Source organism: Antechinus flavipes, chromosome 4 (assembly GCF_016432865.1).
Source record: "Antechinus flavipes isolate AdamAnt ecotype Samford, QLD, Australia chromosome 4, AdamAnt_v2, whole genome shotgun sequence".
Taxonomy (NCBI): Eukaryota; Metazoa; Chordata; class Mammalia; order Dasyuromorphia; family Dasyuridae; genus Antechinus; species Antechinus flavipes.
In genome coordinates, this window is record NC_067401.1 from 26,602,239 (window position 1) to 26,624,755 (window position 22,517).

The window sequence follows — 22,517 nt, forward strand, 5'->3', positions numbered from 1 at the left end:
ACATATCTGGGATCTCACAAGAGGCTTCTCGGGGTCACAGGAAGGGATGGAACAGCCTTCTGGATTCAGGACATTGCAAGGAGAAGAAAGGAATCAAGAAAAGGGTGATTACAAAATCTAAGTTAAGCCACCAAGAAATTGGGCTAAAATGCAAGAATTCCTGAAGAAGGTGGGAATTAATCTGTGTCACCACATCTAAGACCAAACAGGATCTGTTCACATCATCAGAGAGAGACGCACCATGGGAAGGAACATAATGATCCAGACCAGAAATAAGAATCAACAGGAGAAAATGAGGAACACAATGAAGAAATATTAAAGACTGAGAGAAGTCCAAGAGGTGAACCCAGAAGAGTATTACTCCAAAAGTTAGAGCCTTGGAGAAAAGATTATGAGCAGTACAAGAATACCTGGAAGAAATGGAGCAACAGAGACAAAACACAGCATGAAATGACAGCTGGAGAGGACAGTAAGCAAGAAGAATTGATAGCTTAGAACAGGGGATAGATCTTAGCCAAGATTTGGTCTCATTAAAAATTAATATGAGCCCAAAAGAAAGTGATTGCCTAGAGAAGGTGACAAGAAAAGACTGAAAATTACCAGAACCTCGAACCAACTTCATGCAAAACCAAGAAATTCAAATCCACAAACATTTCTGAAAGGCCAGTTCTGGCCACATGAGCATAAAATAGGAGCTCTGAAACTTCTTCCTAACCTCAGGCCTAAGGCCTGGATCATGGACAGCCAAGCAGACCCAGGAGGGTGCACAGCCAAGTTTGAGAGTGATTTGGAAACAAGAGCCTGCTGGTAAGGCAGACGTGTGTGCATCATCACAGCACTCCAGCATATCAACAGTTTTGTCAAAAAGATTGATTGAGAACCTGCCCTCTTCCTGGAATAGTTTCTCAAGATAACTTTTCAAACTGTTTTTTTCTTTAACATCACCAAAACCTTAAATCTGCTTAATTAGTAAGTCAAGTGAAATGGATTCTCGTGGACAAAGTTTCCTTTGCAGGAGATCGATAATGACAAGAACCACCAATTCAATAGAATGCTTCTTCAGGAAAATTCTTGATTTTTTTCCCCCCCAAAAGGCAGAAAATTATCAGGAGAGTACCTCATGAGGCTAAGAGTGGGCAAATCTGGCAGAGAAGCGATTAAAGAAAAAAAAAAAAAAGATGAAATTTTTCCACTAAGAGGAAACCATAGTAGAGGGAACAGCTTTCTAACAAGTGAAAAGCAGGAAAGAGGGCTGGACTGAATTGCTACCTGAGGAGCAACCTGTTTCATTTTCTATAAATAAACCCAGAAGGCATATTGCCAAAAGAAATTCAAGTCAATATAACCTTTCTATAGTGTGCTGCCAAATTTCACTTTCAGACAGTATATTAATTACGTAGTCAATAAGCGTGGGTTTCATTAGTGTATTAAATACCACGATCGATAATATTTATTCTTTTCAAAGACAGGCCACTCAGAAAACAAGGCGAGGGATTTTTGACCCTGCAGTTCAAAAAGTCAGCACAACACACTAGAGACAAGCAGGGCTTTAATGGAAAGCATAAAACACTGGAAATATAGACAGAAATCGGATTATTACGCTTTTGGTTTTTTCCCCCCACCACTCACAATGATACTGAAGGGAATTCAAGAACCATTTAAAATAAAGGCAAAATGATTAGATTTTTTTTTTCCTAATTGCTTAACACTGATGTCATGGTAGACGTGACAGAGGCATTGATCTCTAAGTGAAAGATGTGAGATAGAACAACAGCAACACTCCTCTGACTAAAGCCAAGAGAATTATAAGGACTGTGGGCCAGAATCTATTTAGGAGATCCTTGGGGACTTGAAGCTCTTAAAAGCAAACTAGTGGAGCCAGTTTCTGATGTTTCTCCACTGGTGATCTGATTTCCAGGAGGGAAATCTGCTAAAAATCCTCCCTGGAGGAAGCCTCTTGCAAGAACGCCTCCCCAAATCACAACACAGGAACCGCTGGTCTGGTCACATGGTACGGTAATAGCCCATCCTTCGCCAGGGAGCAGAGGATACACGCCGGGCTCAATGCTCAGGTGCCCATCACATGGACACCTGGGGAACGCAGCCTTTCTCCTCCAGAAGGATATGGGGAAGTGGGGGAGGGGGAAGCAGGCAGGAAAGAACAAGTATGAACAACTAGTTACAAGATGGAAAGAGAGATCATCCCTTCTCACCCACAATTTGTCAATCCAGAGAGGTGCTGAAGACTATAATTTTCTAGTTGATGCTTATAAGCAAGGTCAGAAGGAACAAGCAATTCTACAAAAAAATCCAGAGGCCTCAGCAAGAGAAGCCAGCGCGACTCTGTCACCACCTTCAGAGGCGAAGGCAGTTAAAGAAGGAATCTGGCCAAGCAATTAATGGTCCTGAGAAAAAATGCCCTTCAAGTCCTTTCTCAGAAGTGGAATTCCTTTGCCTCAAGCTTGTAGGCCCTGAAAACAATTGGACACCTCAGGAAGCAACAGGGACTGAGCCAGGGGCTCGAGAAGGAGCCTCCCGAACCTATTTCCATAAATTAAAATCCAGTTCGCAAGGCTGCAGTGGGTCTGCAACACTGCCTATAGTTGGAGGGATGTGCAGCAAATGCCAAGCTGTGAGCTGCAGCCAACGGACGCATAATTAATGTGATTAGAAGCACACAGAGCAAGCATGCTCTGCTGACTGAAAAGCCCAGTAGCATAATTACTGTTTTCTATACTAGCTCACTGTCTGTACAAATTTCAAAGCCTGGTTGGTTTTAGACTGCTGTGTAAACGTCAATAAAATCCCCAAAGTGCCAGATCATCAGCATTCTTGGGCACAAAACATATCCTTTTTTTTTTTCTTTTAAAGATAAATTTCAGGGCTGCAAACATCAGGAATAGAGATCTCGATGCCTCCGTCTAATCTTAGAGTTCGTAATAAGTTAACATCTCCCCCAAGTGAACATTTATTATGAAGGCTAATTAATTGCTTTCCAGTAAGTAGAACCCTTTTGAGTTCAAAGAAAGTAGGATTCACAGAGATCTAAATATACTATTTATTGAAACAAAGCAATAGAAACAGAGGGTTCCCCCTCCCCCTTCTTTATAATTCTCTCCTTATTTAAACACAGCTTCAACCAAAATTGAAGAAGTGAAACATACAAATGCAAGAAATATATACAGGTAGGAAACGTGTACAATCATCAATTCAAAACGTGATGTTAATTGAAGTGAAAACTCAAGCAACGCTTTGTAGTCGCCTAGATTTCCCTAGGGGACAGTGAGTCAATGCTTATCAGCCTTCCTCAGAAGAGACAATTTTGATTAATATCAGGCCCATCTGACTCAGTCTATTAAACCCTGAAGGAAGGATATTCTTCAGATATAAGAGATACGGCTTTGATTAATAATTCTGCCGTCTTGCCATTCCAGGCATTAACAGCGACGTGGCCCCTCCAGGAGGAGGAAGCCTTTGAATTCTAGGAGTAAACACTCATGAGCACACTCAGGTCTTTCTCAGGCTGCTCTCTAGCACTGCCTTCCCGATTCCTTTCCCAGAAAGTTCCCAAAGTGTCACCAACTGGAGCAATGAAACCTCGGGTATACCATTTATTCTTCCGGCTTCAGATTTAGGGCTAATTACTTTGAACAGGACTCCAGCCTAAAGATAATGACATCTTAATAAAATCGACAAATGCCTGGAGCTAATGGCAGTGACAACTGGTACAACACTGAGCGAGACTGGCCCCTGAAGTCTGACATGGATTAGGGGTCACAAGATCTGAGCACACGCCTCTTTACCTACCAAGGGGTTCCCGGGCTCACTCGACAAAGAAAATTGCTTAGTCCACCATAAAGGGCAGCTCTGCCCCGTGCAGCTAAAGCTTAATTGTCACACAGGGGTGGGAAGAGATCAACTTCACATCAGCTCTGGGGTCATTCTGGGGAGTGTCAAACTTCTACCCAATCGGCAACATTCTTCTCACATTTGCCGAGCCGCCGCGTTCTTCCTGATGTTCATGATGAGCCTCTTGCCATATTCTCTATAGTCCACAGGCTTCACGTCCACGACGGAGGCCTTGATGCGAGATTCATCCTGGGAAGGAGAAGAGCTATGGGTGAGGGCCTCTCTGCTCCCCAGAGGACCCCGCTCCTGCCCCTCCCCCCCGACTCCTAAGTCACTCTGATCAATGGGCAGATAGAGCATCCCTTACACTCCCAAAGAACCACAGACTTTGCTAGCAAGGGCCTCTAGAGCCTTCACCTTAGGGTGACAGCAGGGGGACCAGGTCTTTGGGAGACCCACAGCCTCAGCTGCCCCCATAACTAAGTCTGCCCTAATGTGGAGAAAAGAAGCGCAGTGACCCCCCAGGCCCTGCCCTCCTCACTCCCAGTGTTACTTACATTGTAAGTCTCCAGTTTGACTCTAATCCTGAATGTGTAGGAACGAAAGTTGGCGTTCTGGAAGACTTCCTCAAAGGCCTGCTCGTTCTGTAACGGGCAAACAGAAGACAGAGATATTGGCGGGATCACATCATCTCAACACGATTCACACGTTCAAAATCAGCTTAATTTCTGAAGTACATATCTTCTGACAAGATTTTCACTCCCAAGTTGATAGAAATTAGTTGTCAAATCTAATTTCCATCATAACAAATTCCAGACAAGACAAGTATCTTGGTTCTAAATTTTATTAAAATCAACACTTTTGGTCTTCACCTTTCAAGACTGGGAGATCTGGAGAGTAATTCATTCATCAGGACTTTAACAAGTACTTATAGGAGATACACCCTCCCTTCTAAGTTTTCTTGACTACTCTCTCCAGGCTCTCCCCCATCTGCCCAAATGATTCTCAGTCTCCTTTGCTGGATCTTCAACCACGCTACACCCACTAAGCATGTGTCCACCATCTCCGTCCCCACTAACTTGGTGATCTCATCAGCTGCCAATAATTCAATCACCATTTATTCTACCAAATGTATATATTCAGCCTTACTTAATCTCTCCCGAGCTCTCGTATTGAGTCAACAACTGATTTTTGTGCATATCAAAATGGATATCTCAGAGGAACCTTCACATTATCCCAGCTTTCTACTACCATTGAGAGAATCATCATCTTCCAGTTACCAAACTAAAAACTCAAGAGGATTCTTGATTCCTCACTTGCACTCATCTCATATATCCATCCTATTGTCAAATCTTGTTTTTACCTTCTTAACATATCTCATGCAGATCTCCCCATAAAGTTATCATCCTAGAAATAGTAGGAGCCCATCACGTCTTGCCTAAACTATTGCACTAGCTTCGGTTCCCCAAGAGATGGGCTCCTCCTCAGCTTCCAATTCTCTGCCACTACAAAAAAGAGTTGCTATAAACATTTTTGTACATCTTTAATTCGTTTTGCTTAGTTACACTCCCCTCCCCCACTTCTCCTATTCCCCTTGCATTCCCCTGTTTAGTGAAATTTATTTCTGTACCCAACTGTGTATACGTCCCTTTTTCAAGCAGTTCAGATTAGAATGTTGCTTACCCTGGGACCCCTTCCATTTGGATTTGACATACTTTTTTCCTATTTCCCACTTTTTCCTGTGTAGTATGTTTCTCATCTCTATTGAGACCTAACAGAAAACATTCTAGGCCCTGGAGATGAAAAGGGCCAGAGGGAACACATGTATCATCTCCCCATAAAAAATCGTAAACAGTTTATTCTTATTCAGTTCTTTAGGATTGTTTGTTCATGATTATCCATTTGGGTTGCTCTTGACTTCTGTGCCTGCACTTCAAAGTTTTTGTGTACCTCTGGTCTTTTCCTAAGATAAGCTTTGGATTCTATTACATTAAAAACATTTTAAGCTCTTACTTCATCTCTTTCAAGAATTCTTGTTGAATATCTGCCTAAACTGATTTTTTCTCAGAGCCTTTACCTGGAATAGTTTTCTTCTAGGTTTGCATGTTAAGTTTACTTGTCACCATGATCTTTTTTTATGGTGGGATTTTTGGGTTGGCTCATTCTTCTGGTTTCTTTCCTGATTTCTGACTTTAAGTTAGGGATGGGCTCAATGCATTTCTAGAGGGGAATGTCTGGTCCAGGAGGGGCAGAGTGGTGGTTCAGCAGCTACTTTATTGGGGTATTGAGTACTGCCTTATTCCAGGATCCAAAGAACAGCTCGGGCTGGAAACCTACAAGATTTCAGTGCTCCCAAAGTAGCCCGATCCAGAGACAAAGTCTGGTGGTTGCCTTTCTGCTCTGGGCTCTGCAAGGGGATCACTGAACAATGTTTTCTCTTATATCTTTCAAGGTGATATAATTCTGCAATAACTTTGGGAGTGCTTTGTTGGGAGAAAGTATTTAAGGTAGAATTTTGTTCTTCCAAGGAAAAAAAATTAGTGGCAACATTTAATTGAAATAGAATCTTGTACTCCGTATTTTCCAGTCAATTATGTGATGATAGAGATGTGGTCTATTGTGGAACATCACTTGTGACGTGAAAGGTTGCTTATTCCCTTTAATTCCCTCAGAAGGGAATTATTATTGCATATTGGGTATGTAGTCACAAAAAATTCTATATACGATGTAAAGTGGGCCTATATGGTAGTAGCTATTATTTTGATCTAAACCTTTTTACTTGTTGTTGGGTGTCCTTCATTTTTGAAGAAGACCAATGACATCATGAAATGAATTAGAATCAGATTGTGAGAATTAGATTTAAGTGAGACAGAACTGCACAAAGTCATCAACCTTACTCTTCTTCCAGTGACAAAAGTCAAGATATGACTGGTGATGGTCCAGTATACAGTGGATGACCTGGTGCCTAGTGTGTGACCAAGTTCTAAGAGACTGCGCCTACTTTATTCTCTTTCATGGTCACTGGAACAAACTGTTCGCATCCAATGGTTCTGCTGGGAAAGTCTTCATATGCTTGGGACAAACACCCACACAACTCACCAAGGAGCTGAGGTCCCTCAGATATCACATTCTGACTTAATCTGTCAGCCAAGATGGTTTACTAGGGTGCAGCCATTGGCATGCTAGAGCTTCTTAGAGCCACAAATGAGAGGTGCATGAAACATGTGGACATCAAAGGTAGATGAGAAGTCCTGAAAAGGGAGGCAAGTCCTAACACCAGAGGTGCTAATCCTCCTTAAACCCTTACCTCGTTTTAGTAATATAAGTTCTGAGAGTTTTTTCCCAGTCCTTTATCTTTCTTTTCACTATTTATTTTGAAAATCAATCCCTAAAAAGTGACCCGCATGTCCAAAATTGTTTGTGGCAGCCCTCTTTGTAGTGGCAAGAAACTGGAAACTGAGTGGATGCCCATCAGATGGAGAATGGCTAAATGAGTTATGGTCTATGAATGTTATGAAATATTATTGTTCTATAAGAAACAATCAGTAGAATGATTTTAGAGGGGCCTGGGAAGACTTACACGAACTGATGCTGAGTGAAATGAGCAGAACCAGGAGATCACTGTATGCAGCAATAATAAGACTATATGATGATCAATTTTGATGGATGTAGCTCTCTTCAACAATGAGATGTTTCAAACCAATTCCAACTGTTCAGTGATGAAGAGAACCAGCTACACCCAGAGAGCACTGTGGGAACTGAGTGTGGACCACAACATAGCCTTTCTACTCTTTCTGTTGTTGTTTGCTTGCATTTTCTTTTCCTTCTCAGTTTTTTCCTTCTTGATCTGATTTTTCTTGTGCAAGATAACTATATAAATGTGTGTGTGTGTGTGTGTGTGTGTGTGTGTAAGATTTAACATATATTTTAACATATTTAACATGTATTGGACTACTTGTCATCTAGGGGAGGGAGAAAAGGAGGGGTAATTTGGAACAGAAGGCTTTGCAAGGGTCAATGTTGAAAAATTATCCATGCATATGTTTTGTAAATAAAAAGCTTGAACAACAACAACAAAAAAGTAGTTTCACACCCATAAAAAAAAAAGAAAATCAATTCCTAAATGCCCTCAAAATTGGTTCATCCCCAGCAATTGGTTCACCTCCAGTACACATCTCTTCTGTATATATTTTGGTCCTATCCACTTGCTTTTTTCATCCTTGTCCTTTTTTAGTGCCATTTCCCCTTGTATGAGTACACAAAAAAGATAGCTGGTTTAGGAATGAAATCTGTTAACACTTTGTCCTTTAACATTCCTTCTTCCTAAATTTTATATCTTCTAATATATTTTTTGCCATCCTTATTTACTCCCACTTTTGAATCAAAATCATCAAGTATCAAAATAAATGTTGGAGTAATTTAGGAGGATTTATTGAACTTTTCATAATTTCTCCACCTCTTCATCTTCTGAAATATATATTAGTGCAAAAACACCAATTATTTTCATGACAGCCTTCTCACAAAAACTTACTATTATGACTACCCCAGCTTAAGGCCTTTATAGCCTCCTAATTAATTTCTTTGGTTCCAGTCACTCCACTCTGCAATATATCATCCATGCAGCTACTAAACTGCTATTCCTAAAGCACAGGTCTGCTCATGTTACTCAAGAAGTTTTCATAGCTCCCTACTGCCTCTAAGATAAAAAGTAAGCTTCTATTTGGCATCTTCACAAACTGGCCCCAACCTAACTTTCCAACAGATCTCTCATGACTCTCCCTCACACATTCTACAGACCAACTCACAGACTCCACTTTTTGCACTATTTCTGGGAAAACTCAGGCCTGGAATGCCTTCCCTCGCCTCCACCTCCTGGATCCTTTAGCTAACTTAAAGCTTCAGCTCAAATGCCACCTCTTCTCAAAAGCTTCCAAATGCCCCAGCTATCAGCTTATCCACTGGAAGTCCCTTTGTGTTCCTTTGGCAATATCTGCACATATGCTGCTCTTCCCAGCAGAAGGAAGGATCCTTCAGGAGAGAGTTGTTGTGCTTTTCTCTGTGTATCCCCAGTGCTTCATGCAGTGTCCAGGAAGTGCTTCCTGAATTGAGCATGTTACCTGCACCGGTGAATGCCCCATAAAACTAACTCTGCTGACTCGTCATGACTTTTCAAAGTGAGTTACCCTTCCTTTTGTACAACCTCCTTTAATTGTCTGATTCCCCAATGTAATGTGTCCTGACAAGGACTTCAGTTTCAGAGTGTTTACACTGACTTTTTTGTCCCCCAAGAGCAGGACCGAGGGCCATTCTATATTTTTTGTAGTTTCACAGACTGCAAAAGAATTCCTCATCAGTGTCCGGCCTAGCTCTCAGAAAGGAGAAACACACCCATCACTCGTGCCTTTCCAACAAGGTAGAACCTACAAGAACTTGAACAGCCTTTCAAGAACCAAAGATCCTCTTTGTGATGCAATGAAATAACAGATGAGGTGGGACATACAAAGACAAAGAGCTGTCTGCAAGAAGCTTACTTGCACTAGTTAACACATGTAAAAGAATCAAGAAACCCTGAGTTCCAACTTGGCTCCAGATACTTAACTTCCTCAGTTACTCATCTATACTACTAAGAAAATAATAACACTTACCTTCCAGTGGTTATTGTGAGGAAAAGGAAGGAACAAGAATTTATTAAATACCTGCTATCTGTCAGCTACTGGATTAAGCACTTATACACTTATCATCTCATTATCATTTCCTCCTAACTACTGGAAGGCAGGTACTATTATTATCCCCATTTTACAGAATAGGAAACCAAGGCAGACAGAGGCTAAGTGATATGTCCAGGATGTCACAGATAGTTAAGTGTTTGGGGCTTCCTGACTCCAAGCCCAAAGCTCTTTCCACTAAAACAAGATTTTGTAAAATGTACTGTAAAGCTACAATTGCTATGGAAATGCCAGCTATTATTAAGGCAGACTTGGAGGAGGGAAGAACATTAGCAATTGAAGGGATCAGTAATGGCTTCATGTAGGTGGAACCTGAGTCTTGAAAAAAAGACAGGTTCTAAGAGACAGGTGAGAAGGAGGCACATTTCAGGCAGGTAATGATCAGCTTGTGCATGTTGAGCTCAGGGAACAGAGAAGAAAAGGAGTGACAGGAAGACAGACTGGCAAGGAAGGCAGAAGCCAGGCTAGGAGGGCCTTTAAATGCCAGCCTGAAGACTGTTCTTTATCATAAAGGCAATAGGGAGTGAGTGAAGACATCTGAGCAAGAAGAAGCTAACAAGGAAAAACCCAAATCTTAGGAATATTAATTTAGCAGCTAGAGAAAGTTCAAAGCCCAATCAGAACTCATTTCTATAGAACAGGTGTGAGACTATGAGAGTGGAGAAAAGACAGGTGAAAAAAAAGTTGGAAACAGAATCGACAAGATTGGGCAGATAACAGCACACACTTAGGCAGCACTTTGCAGTTTCCTGTCCCACAAAGTCTTTCATCTGAACTGTACAACAATCCTGGAGATAGATGCTATCATTATCCCCATTTGATCACCAAGGAAACTGAGGCAGGGTCCCACAGCTAGTAAGTGTTAGAGCCAAGATTCCAAGTCAGACCTTGGATGAGTGGAGAGGAAGGATCAAACGTGATCCTGAGGCTGAAGATCTGAGTGATCAGAAAGACAGAGGTGTCTTTCACAGGTAAAGGTCATGTAAAAAGGAATCCTTCTTTTGACTTGAACTCTGCATTGGATTTCTTCTGTTTTGTCCTTTGAACCTAACCTATTCCATTGATCAACTAGTCTATTTCTTAGCCAATACCAGATGGTTTTAGTAACTGCTGCTTTATAATATAACTTTAGATCTGGTACAGCTAGGCCACCTTCATTTGATTTTTTTTTCATTAATTCCCTTGAAATTCTTGACCTTTTGTTTTTCCATATGAACTTTGCTGTTATTTTTTCTAGTTCATCAAAGTAGTTTTTTGGGAGTCTGATTGGTATAGTGCTAAATAAATAGATTAATTTAGGTAGTATTGTCATCTTTATTATATTTGCTCGCCCAATCCAAAAGCATTTAATATTTTTCCAGTTGGTTAGATCAGACTTAATTTGTGTGGAGAGTGTTTTGTAGTTTTGCTCATAAAGTTTCTGATTTTCCCTTGGCAGATAGATTCCTAAATATTTTATACAATCAGTAGTTACTTTAAATGGAATTTCTTTTTGTAACTCTAACTATTAAGTTTTGTTAGTGATATATAAGAATGTTGATGACTTATGTGGGTTTATTTTATATCCTGCAACTTTGCTGAAGGTGTGGATTGTTTCTAATAACTTTTTGGTAGAGTCTCTGGGGTTCTCTAAGTATACCATCATATATAATCAGCAAAGAGTGATAATTTGGTTTCCTCATTGCCTATTCTTATTCCTTTAATCTCTTTCTCAACTCTTATTGCCAAAGCTAGCATTTCTTTTCTTTTTTTTTTTTTAAATTTAATTTTATTTAATAATAACTTTGTATTGACAGAATCCATGCCAGGATAATTTTTACACAGCATTATCCCTTGCAATCACTTATGTTTCGTTTTTTCCCCTCCCTCCCTCCTCCCCCCCCCCAAGATGGCAAGCAGTCCTATATATGTTAAATATGTTGCAGTATATCCTAGATACAATACATATTTGCAGAACCAAACAGTTCTCCCGCTGCACAGGGAGAATTGGATTCAGAAGGTAAAAATAACTCGGGAAGAAAATCAAAAATCAAATAGTTCACATTCATTTCCCAGTATTCCTTCTTTGGGTGTAGCTGTTTCTGTCCATCATTTATCCAATGAAACTCAGTTAAGTCTCTTTGTCAGAGAAATCCACTTCCATCAGAATACATCCTCATACAATATCGTTGTCGAAGTGTATAATGATCTCCTGGTTCTGCTCATCTCACTTCAAAGCTAGCATTTCTAATACAATATTAAATAATAATGGTGATAGTGGGCAACCTTGTTTTACTCCTGATCTTATTGGGAATGGTTGCAGTTTGTCCCCGTTACATATGATGCTTACTGCTGGTTTTAAATAGATGCTACTGATTATTTTAAGGAAAAGTCCATTTATTCCTATACTCTCAAGAGTTTTTAATAGGAATGGATGTTGGAGTTTATCAAATGCCTTTTCTGCATCTATTGAGATGATCATATGGTTTTTGTTAATTTGATTATTAATATGGCCAATTATATTGATAGTTTTCCTAATATTGAACCAGCCCTGCATTCCTGGTATAAATCCTACTTGATCATGGTGTATTATCCTGGGGATGATTTTCTGTAGTCTTTTTGCTAATATCTTATTTAAGATTTTAGCATCAATATTCATTAGGGAGATTGGTCTATAATTTTCTTTCTCTGTTTTCAATCTACCTGGTTTAGGTATCAGTACCATGTCTGTGCCATAAAAGGAGTTTGGTAGGACTCCTTCATTCCCTATTTTTTCAAATAGTTTATAAAGCATTGGGGCTAATTGTTCTCTGAATGTTTGGTAGAATTCACATGTAAATCCATCTGGTCCCGGGGATTTTTTTTTAGGGAGTTGATTAATAGCTTGTTCTATTTCTTTTTCTGAAATGGGACTATTTAAGCAATTTACTTCCTCCTCTGATAATCTGGGAAGCCTATATTTTTGGAGGTAGTCATCCATTTCGCTTAGGTTATCAAATTTATTGGCATAAAGTTGGGCAAAGTAACCCCTTATTATTTTTTTAATTTCCTCTTCATCAGTGGAAAGTTCTCCTTTTTCATTTTTAAGACTGCCAATTTGATTTCCCTCTCTTGCTTTGGATTTCTTCTGACAAGCAAATACCTCTGATAGATGAACTTTCTCCCAATTCATGTCTCGATTGATGTTATTTATTAGGGGGATGAAGGGGGAAAGGGAGAGGAAAGCAGTTACTTCTGAAGGAATCTTGTATCTAATATGTACATGAGGGACATTTTGTTGGAAGAAAACCTTTAAGGGAGAATTTTGTTATGTAAAGTAAAACATTACTGTCAATAAACACCACATACTACAGAATCTTGGAGAAGGTTGATAGAGAAGGTAAAATGGAGAGAAATAATACGAATTCTGCTTGTTGACTCTGATACCTATGGGATCTTTAGATGGCTGGTATCCAGCAGGCAGCTGCTGAAGGAGTACCAGAACTCATGAGATTTAAAGATTTATAAATGAGGAGGTAGTTGTGTAGGAATGATAATTGACTTCATGGGAGCTGATGAGGTCATCAACAGAAGGGAGAAAAGGAGAGGACAAGGACTTTTGGAGAACTCCTACACTAAGGAAGCAGGACATGAACTATGACCCAGGTAAAGGAAATTGAGGATTAAGTAAGCAGGAGAGAATGATCAAGTATCTATCAAAAGCTGCAGTAAAGTCAAGAAGGATAAACCTGAGAAAATACTATTAGATTTCATCCTTAAAAGACCACTGGTAATCTTGTATCTTCATTTTTTTAATTCTCCCCTTTCTAATTTTCCCTAGTTACATGTAAAAGAACACTTTTTTTTTTGGTTATACATGTACATTCATATGAATCATATTGGGAGAAAAAAATCAGCAAAAGGAAAACTATAAGAAAAAAAAAACACAGAAGAAACATAGCATGTGTCGATTTACATTCAGTCTCCATAACTGTCTCTTAGCATGCGATTGGCATTTTCCATTCAAAGTTTATTGGAATTGCCTTGGATCACTGAACTGGTGAGAAGAACCAAATCTATCATAGTTGAACATCACACAAACTTGTTGTTGCTATGTACAATATTTTTCTGGTTCCGCTTATTTCCCTCAGCATCAGTTCATATTTTATAAATCTTCCCAAGCCTTTCTAAAATCCAACTGCTCATCATTTATTATAGAACAATAATATTCCATAACTTTCATATTCTATAACTTATTCAACCATTCCCCAATAGATGGGTATCTACTCGTTTTCCAATTCTTTGCCACAACAAAAAGAAGGGTTCGTTCCCTTCTTTTATGATCTCTTTGGGATACAGAGCAGCAGTGGTACTATTGGATTAAAGGACACACACAGTTTGATAGTCCTTGGGACATAATTGCTTTTCAGAATGGCTGGATTGGTTCATGACTCTACCCACAGTGCATCAGTATTCCAATTTTCCAACATCCTCTCCAACCTTGAGGATTTTCCACTTTTTGTCACATTAGCCAATTTGATAGGTGTGAGGTGTACCTTGAAATTGTTTTAATTTGCATTTCTCTAATCAATAGTGATTTAGAGCATTTATATGACTATGAGGAAAGAGCACTTTCAATCAAGTTTCCCCTACCCTTAAAACAAACTCCACTAACTCCTATGATCCTCTCCAGCTATGTCTCCCGTTTTTCTCAGCCAAACTCCACAAAAAAGCTTTTGTCTCTTTCTCTCCTCATTCTCTCCTCAGCTGATAGAAGATGGGCCCAGACTTCATGGCTCGACTGAAACAGCTCTCACCAAAGTTACCAATAATCTCAACCACCAAACTGAATGATGTTTCCTCAGGGTGAATGATTCTCGCCCCCTCTTCAGTATCAGAGACATGTGGAGTCCAGCCCTTCCATCCCCACAACCCTGCTCCAGATTTCCGTAACACTACTCTCTGCTGGCTCATCACGACATTCCCCCAACTAAGGTATTGTACGAGCTTCCATCCTGGGTCTTCTCTTCTCTCTCAGCAACCTTGTCATTTCTGTGCAGATGATTCAAGATCTCTATACCCATCCCCGGTCTCTCCTGGGACTTAGGTCCTATTACAGACATTTCAAACTCAACACATGTAAACTCATTATCTTCTCAAATCTGCCCCTCTGGCTGACTTGCCTATTTCTAGTAAAGGCCTCACTATCCTACCAGTGTTTCACATTTGTAACCTTGGCATTGTCCTGGACTCTTCCCTCAACCATCCATCTAAGTGCAAAATGTGACCATTTCGGGATTCACCACCTTTCCCATCTCTGATCGCGCCTCCCCTCTCCCAGTGCCATCTCCCCTCGGGATCACAGCAATGGCCTCCTAATTGGGCTCTCACTTGGAGCTCCTCCCCCCTCGAGTCTCTCTTCCATACAACTATCAAAGTTGATTTCCTTAAAGCAGATCTGACCCTATGAATTCCCTATTCAACAAACCCTGGTAGTTTCCAGTAGCTTCTAGGATAAACAAATTCTTCTCTTAGCTTTTAAAGCTCTATGCAGTTTGGACCCCAGTGATCTTTCTGCCCTCACTGAGACGAGGAAGGGAAGGAAATAAGCCTTTGTTAAGTGCCCACTTCATGCCAAGTACCGGGATCAGTGCTTCATAAATATCATCTCGTTTGAATCTCACAACAACTCTGAGATAAGTGTTTGATTATCACCATTTTAGTATGAGTAAACTGAGGCTGACGTGGTCTGGCCTTGCAGCTAAACCATGTCTGAGATCGGATCTTTCTTACTCCCAACCCCAGTGCTCTCCACTGCACTACCTTTTAGAATGTAAACTCCTGGTGAACAGCGATTGCTTTACTCCTTGCATCTGGAGCCCTAGCACCTAGCACGGGCTCTAGTGTTTAATCAGTTGATTATGTGGTAAGATCAGAAGCCAGAGTACAATCAATTGACAAGGGAAGAAATGGAAGCATTGAGAGAAGATAGTAAAGAACATATCTATGAAAGAGAGGAAGGATATAGGTCAATGGCTTGGAAAAGTATAACTGAGTGAAAGTGTTTTTTAAAAGTAAATATGTACTGATCTTTTGTTTTCATATTTTTACATTTCCTAATATATCTCCCCTCTAAAACACTATCCCTCATAACAAAGAATAAATTTTTTAAAACAGCCCAGCAAAACTACCCAACCTTCCCCCAAAGTCTGTCCTCCTCCACAGCCACACCCAGTTTCCCCAGTCTGAAAAGGAAGAGAAATGTGTCTGTAAGGGGAGGACAGAAGAGACCTGGACAGATTTGTAGGCATCAAGGAAGAGCCAGGTGATAGGGACCGAAGATTAAAGAAAGGTGGAATAGGCAAAGAGGGTAAGCTCCCAAGAAAGGAGGAAGAGAGGTTCAAGTACATCAGTATAAAGCTTGCCTTTGGCAAGGAGAAAATCCACTTCTCCGTGACATTCTGAAACCAGGAAGAAAAAACAGGGGATGATACAGAGAAGTTCTGAAGTTAAAAATAGGGGAAGGGGAGATCATAACAGATAGCTTTTAATCTCTCTGGAGAGGAGGAGGCAAGGTCAGTTGAAAAGAAGGAGGTAGTAAAGGAGGCTGGAAGAGAGAAGAGGTTTAGCAAAGCTGCTGGGGTCGTGTAATAGTTAATTACAGAAGGAAAAAAAAGCCCTGAAGTCCCAAGTGGGATAAGATAAACTTAGATGGAGCTCAATCAGCCAAGTTGTAAAAAAGTTGTTACTTCCACCAGCAACACAGAGAAGGCAGATGGTGGGAAGAAACTAGGGCCCAGCTTTAGCCAAGCTTGAATGGAAAGCGCAGGCCAAGAACTGACGGCTATCCGATCAGAGGGCAGCACAGGTGAGGGAGAGGGGCTCTGCTGGCTGGGGCCAAAGTCAGGATTTGGTGGGCCAACCCCTGGAAAGGAACTGCAGACAGCTGGAAAAGTGTGGAAGTGTCGCAAGAACGGTGTGAGCTGAGGCTGGGAGGGAGCTAAGGGAGGCTGGAAGAAAAGGGCAAGAGTAATCAAAGGAAAGGCAGGCTGCACGCATGGATTTGAACCAGGGTAAAAGGCCCAGCTTTGCAACCACCAATTTGCTTCTGTTTTCCCTGCTAAAGATTACAACTATTCTCTCCTTCCATTCACCCCAGGGTGGTCATTGGGTGCATGGTTCTCTAGGCTTAGCTGACTTTGCTCTGCATCAATTCCACAAATCTCCACATTCTTTTCCATGATATTGTTTCCTTCAGAACAGCAATATTCAATTACACTCACCCACTAAACTAGAGGTCTTCAAACTATGGCCAGATGCAGCAGCTGAGGATGTTTATCCCCCTCACCCAGGGCTATGGCCCACAAAACAAAGTTTTTTGTTTTAACTATAGTCCGGCCCTCCAACAGTCTGAGGGACAGTGAACTGGCCCCCTATTTAAAAAGTTTGAGGACCTCTGCACTAGACTTTCTTAGATACAGTGTTCCCCAGTCAATGGACACCCAGTTTAAAAAAAAATTTGTTGCTAACAACACAGATCACTGCTATAATCTCTGGGGTTTATGAGGACTTCTGTTTTTATCAATGACCTTTTGGGGCAATGTGTCTAGCAGTGGAGTCTTTGGATCAAAGGATATGGATGTTTTTGTCACTTTTTTCTTATAATTCTAAACTGCTTTCCAGAATGATTGGTCCAATTTCCAATTCCATCAACAGAGCATTAGTATGTCCATCTTTCCACACTCCCTCTACCACTAACTATTCCCATCTTATCTTTGTCAATTTGATGGCTATGAGCAAAACCTCAGAGTTGTTTTGCTTTGCATTTCTATCTATTAATTATTTAGGAATATTCTTTCATATACTAGCTTGCAATTATTTTCTGAACATGTCTCTTTAAAATCTAAATTGGTTGATGAGTTCTCTGTATATCCACACCAATTTTTTTTGGATAACTCCCCCTTTTAACTCTTCATCCCAACTGTTTCTTTGTATCTTCAGAATTTCAGTCTTGAGAGCTTCCAATTCATCCTGAATAACTTCCTTTGTAGAATTTTAGGCCATGAGAGCCTGCCTATTCTTTCTTAAAACATTTTAAAATCTGCTCCTGTAAAATCTCCTGGGTACTTCAGACCATAGCCAGCTTTCCTTTCCTCTAATATGAATAAAATAGAAATGGTTACTTCCCCCTCAGGTTCCTATGTATTCACCTCAGGACCAGTTCTTCCTTGCTGAGAGTGTAACTCAGAAAAGAGGCTGCCCTTATTGGAAAGAACATCTACTCCACTACATGGAAAAAAAGCTTTAAATCTCTAATAATAAGAGTAATGCAAATCAAAACAACTCTGAGGTTTCACCTCACATCCTGCAAATTAACCAAAAAAACCCCAAAAATGGCAATAGTCAATGTTGGAGGAGTTTTGGAAAGACAAGTACACTGATACATTGTTGGGGAAGCTGTGAAATAGACTGATTATTTTGGAAAACGATTTGGAATAATGCAAATGAATGACTAACCATACCCTCTGAACCAGATTTATACCCCAAGGAAGCCACTGATGATAAAAAAAAAAAAAATCCACATACTTCAAAATAGCAGCATTTTTTATGATGGCTAAGAATTGAAAATGAAAGTAAATGTCCATCAATTGGGGAAATGGCTCACCAAATTGTGATAAAGAACATTATAGAATGTAAGATGTTAAATCTATATGAACTAATGCAAAGTGAAGTAAGCAGAACCAAGAAAACAATATAGATATTACTACAACTGTGTAAATGGAAAGAACTATTCATCCCAAAAGCAAAAGCTTACACAACAAAATTATAAAGATCAAGTGGGATGACTGAAGAGATAAGAGAAGCCATTTTTATCCTATACTTTTGTTGCACCTTTACACTAACAGGCATCACACATTGTACAGGTTCTCTGACTTTTTCTATATATCAATCAACCGTGCTGACTTTTTTTCTTCCCTAAAAAAAAGAATGTCAGAAGCAGGTAGGTGGTGCAGTGGATGGAGCACCAGTCCTCAAGTCAGGAGGACCTGAGTTCAAATCTGATCAAGTCACTTAACCCCAATTGCCTCAGCCAAAAAGAAAAAAGAATGTCATGTGGCATATGCTCTCAGGGAAGGGGAGGGATAGATGGTATATTATGGTGATGTAAGAAAATAGCAATAAACTAACAAACACACACACACATATACAAAAGGACATGAATTTCTGAAGAACATAATCATTTCATATCTGCATTTGTATTCCAAGCACCCAATAGTGTTGAGCACATAGTAGGTGCTTAAGATAAATTTTGACTGAATGGTTAAGGCAAGTCAAGAAATTAGTTACTCTTCTTTGGGTAGGAGAGACCATGTCAAGAAATGTTCAGATAAATGAAACTTCCTATCACTATCTCCTCCTCTATTTATTCTTTCTGTGAAGGGACCCAGTTCTCTACTCCAATGGCAATATCCATTCTGTTGTGCCTCGACAATGCTTTGTTTTCTGGACTTCCTCACACAAATTTCCTTTTTAATCTAAGACACCACCCTGCTAAGTGCGAAGACATTCTCCCACACCCCACTCTTTCATCTATCCCATTGTATCTGAAGAAGGTACATCCTTTTCAGCGCCAAATTCTAGCCCTGAACTTCATCTTGAGTCTGTGTCAGATGAAGTCAAATTTGCATTATCATTTTAGGATCGTTAAACTACTTTGTTCTTATTACTTATTACCCCTGCTTCTTATTTAGTTACCTGGAGTCACAGACTCTACTGCGAAATTGGTTCTTGGACATTTTCTCTACCCTTTTCTGGATGTCTTGACTGCTAGCCTCCTTTCTAGACTGTAGCTACTCTCCATAGTATTTAGCTTTGCAGATCTATATAGATCAGAATCATCTGATAAGTGATTCAACATTTCCCTTAGTTTCTTTCTTTTCACAAGAGGAAGGTTTGTCTAAAGCACTGGAAACTTTCAAATGACATTGGGGAGCTGAAGACATGGGAAGCACAGAGGTGGCACCAAACATCTTTAAGAAATAGGGGAGCTGGAAGAAATCCAGCAAAGACCAACCCTGTGGGGGCAAAACCTCTTAGGTTTTGACTTTGCAAAGAACACCCCCCATCCCCCCACCCCACTCATCCTCTCTCTTTGAGATTGCCCTATTGTAAAGGCCAAGGCCATTATTTGTGAAATAAGATTGTTGTCTGGAGGTTCTGACCAGCCAAAATCAAACAATGAGCACTAGCAGAAGTATATAACTCTTTCACTTAGCTAAGTGGAAGTTAAATTTGAAACCTAAGTAGGATCACTTAAAATACCAGTACAATTCAACTATTCCAAAGTGGTTGGATCTCTCTGGCAAGAGTTATTTGTATATTAATCTCAGGGGAACAGGCGTATAAAAAGCTTTGTGCTTGTTGGTCTATTCTTTAAAAGTTACTTTGTAGGGAAATGCTATGAATATGTAAACTGAACATAGTCAAATGTGCAAAAATTAAATCATTTTCTCTCTCCTTCCAAGATGAAGGTAAGTGTCGGGCTCACACTGCAAGCATATGATGGCTCCTATGGGGAGGGGTTTCTATATGTCCTCATTCAGCAGCAGTGAAGGCAGTTAAATTTAATAAGCTAATAAAAAATCCTGAAAGGCCTGCATTGAGTCTTACAATCTGTTATGAAAACAGAGGGCCAAGCAGAACAGACAATGAGGATAACACCACATTTTAAAGCTCATTTTAGTTGCTACTGGTAAACAGTTTGGACAGAATATTTTCAGAAAGCTAGCAGACAATTTTAGAGATGGGTAGGGGATGGGGCAAAATAGAAAGAATTGAAAAGGAGGACAAGAAAGAGAATGTGCCAAATAAATAGCAGATAAACTAAGATTACTAAAAAAAGATCAAGACCTAACTTTAAAACTGTTTTGGGTGAACAAGAAAAAAAATTCCTATTTATCTTTGCATGGCTTAAAGAATATCAAATCTCATTGGTCTAGTTCTGATACTACCTCTCTGGCTGAACTGAAAGGAAATGATCATTAACAAACCTATATGCAAAGTTTATCACACTGGAATAAAACAGAACTTGGCAAATGCAACTAATCTAATTGAGGCCTACCTTCTGGTGTATTCCACAATAAGCATCAAATATACTTTGAAATCCAGATTTTCAATCAAAAACATATGAGATTTTGAGACTTTGTAAAAGAAATACTCATTTTAGGTCTGCTGCCTGGCCTTTCTGTCCACTAAAGTTGTTCTGATCCATGCAGGTCTACTCAAAGGCCTGCTGTTCCAAACAGCAACCTTAGCTGATCTGTATTGCCATGATCAGAAACAATCTCTTTTCCTTTGGTCTTAGCTTGGTTTGTACTTCTTGTTTTCTGCTGCCTCAAGTTTCCCTATTAAACTGCTATGGGTGATTTAATCTTTTAACTCTTATCTACCCCAAAGCATAGTCCAGTGCAAATAATAGAAATTTAACAAATGTTTAAGCTGAATTTCCTTGAAAAAGCAAGTGCCATTTATGCACTGAAAATATGGTCTGAGAATATCTTAAATAACTGAAGAAATATTCAATGTTCATGGCTGGGCTGGGTCAATACAATATAATAAAAATAAAAAATATCACCAAAGTTAATTTACAGATTTAATGCTGTACCAAAGGGATACTTTACAGAGCTCAAAAAAATAATAACTAAATTCGTTTGAAGGAACAAAAGATCTAGGATACCAGGGGAAACATTTTTTTAAAAAAGGAACAAGAGGGGAAGAGCAATCCTCAAACTATCACTCAATCCCTCATGCAATTTCTCAAATCCTATGGCAAGTTTTTTTTAAAAAAATAGACAATGAAGAATCAGAAATAACTGAATTCCACAGCAAAATGTTTGATAAACTTGAAAATATAAATGAACTAGAAGAGAACTCTTATTTGACAAGACCTTACAGAAAAACAAGAGAGAAGTTTGGCAGAAATCAGGCTTAGACCAACATCTTACACTGCTGAGTTCCACAATAAAATTCAAAGTGGATGTGACCTGAATATTAAAGATCATACCATAAAAAAATTAGAAGAGAAGTAGATATTTATTTATCTTGCAAAACTATTAGTCAATGAATTTTTAATGAAGAGAAGGACAGAGGCAATTAAAAAAGATAAAGTAGATAATTTTGATTACATGAAATTGAACCGTTTTTGCATTAAGCAAAGTAGGATAAACATCAAATCAATAAGCATTTATTAAGCGCCTCCTATGTGCTAGGAATTGGGTGAAGCACCAGGGATATAAGGAAAGACAAAAAAGACAGCCCTTGCTTTCCAGAAGTGCAATCCAATAGGGAATACAGCTGTATACTATATTCAGGATAAACTGGAGATAATCAAAAGAGGGAGGGCACTGACATTAAGGAAAATTGGTAAAGGCTTCTTAGAGAAGGCAGAATTTTAGCTCAGCTGTGAAAGAAGCCAAGGAAAACAGGAGGTAGAGAGGAGGAAAAAGAATTCCAGGAATAATTGGGGACAGCCAATGGAAATGCACTGAGTCAGGAGGTAGGAATGTTTTGTGCAAGAAAAAGCAGAGGCCATTGTCACCTAAAGACTGGGAAGGTAGAAAGGGGCAATGTAAAAACAAGATAAGCAATGAACTCTATTATTAAAAGCTGATTGGTATTCCACCCAGATTTTCAGAGGCATCAGATGTATAAAACAAGGTATGCCCTTACATCAGATGATCTTGGAACCTCTGTTGATTTGAGCCATCCTAGTATCAAAAGCACAGAACTTGGGTGAGCACACCACAGTAATCAACGTTCTACATTTAGCTAAGTCTCACAAGTGCCACATAATCTGATCTCTTCCAGGGCATGCGTATATAACAATGTACAGGACAAGAATCTGGGTTTCAACGTGAATTAGATTGGGAAACAAAACACAGAGAAAACAATCTAAAGAGGAAGAAATCATCAGAAAAAAACAAT

The 22,517-nt window shown here is 39.6% G+C and overlaps 1 protein-coding gene across 1 annotated transcript in view; it reads right to left on the reverse strand.

The window, feature by feature from the left end:
* Positions 1 to 3,044: 3,044 nt before the first annotated feature.
* RPA1 (replication protein A1) overlaps positions 3,045 to 22,517 on the reverse strand; it is a 58,906-nt gene continuing 39,433 nt past the window's right edge. Inside the window, exons 16-17 of the mRNA XM_051992168.1 lie at positions 4,407 to 4,493; positions 3,045 to 4,098 (exon numbers count right to left, since the gene is read on the reverse strand). Coding sequence (XP_051848128.1) covers positions 3,985 to 4,098; positions 4,407 to 4,493 — 201 coding nt within the window. The 3' untranslated portion in view covers positions 3,045 to 3,984. The remainder of the gene's footprint in view (positions 4,099 to 4,406; positions 4,494 to 22,517) is intronic.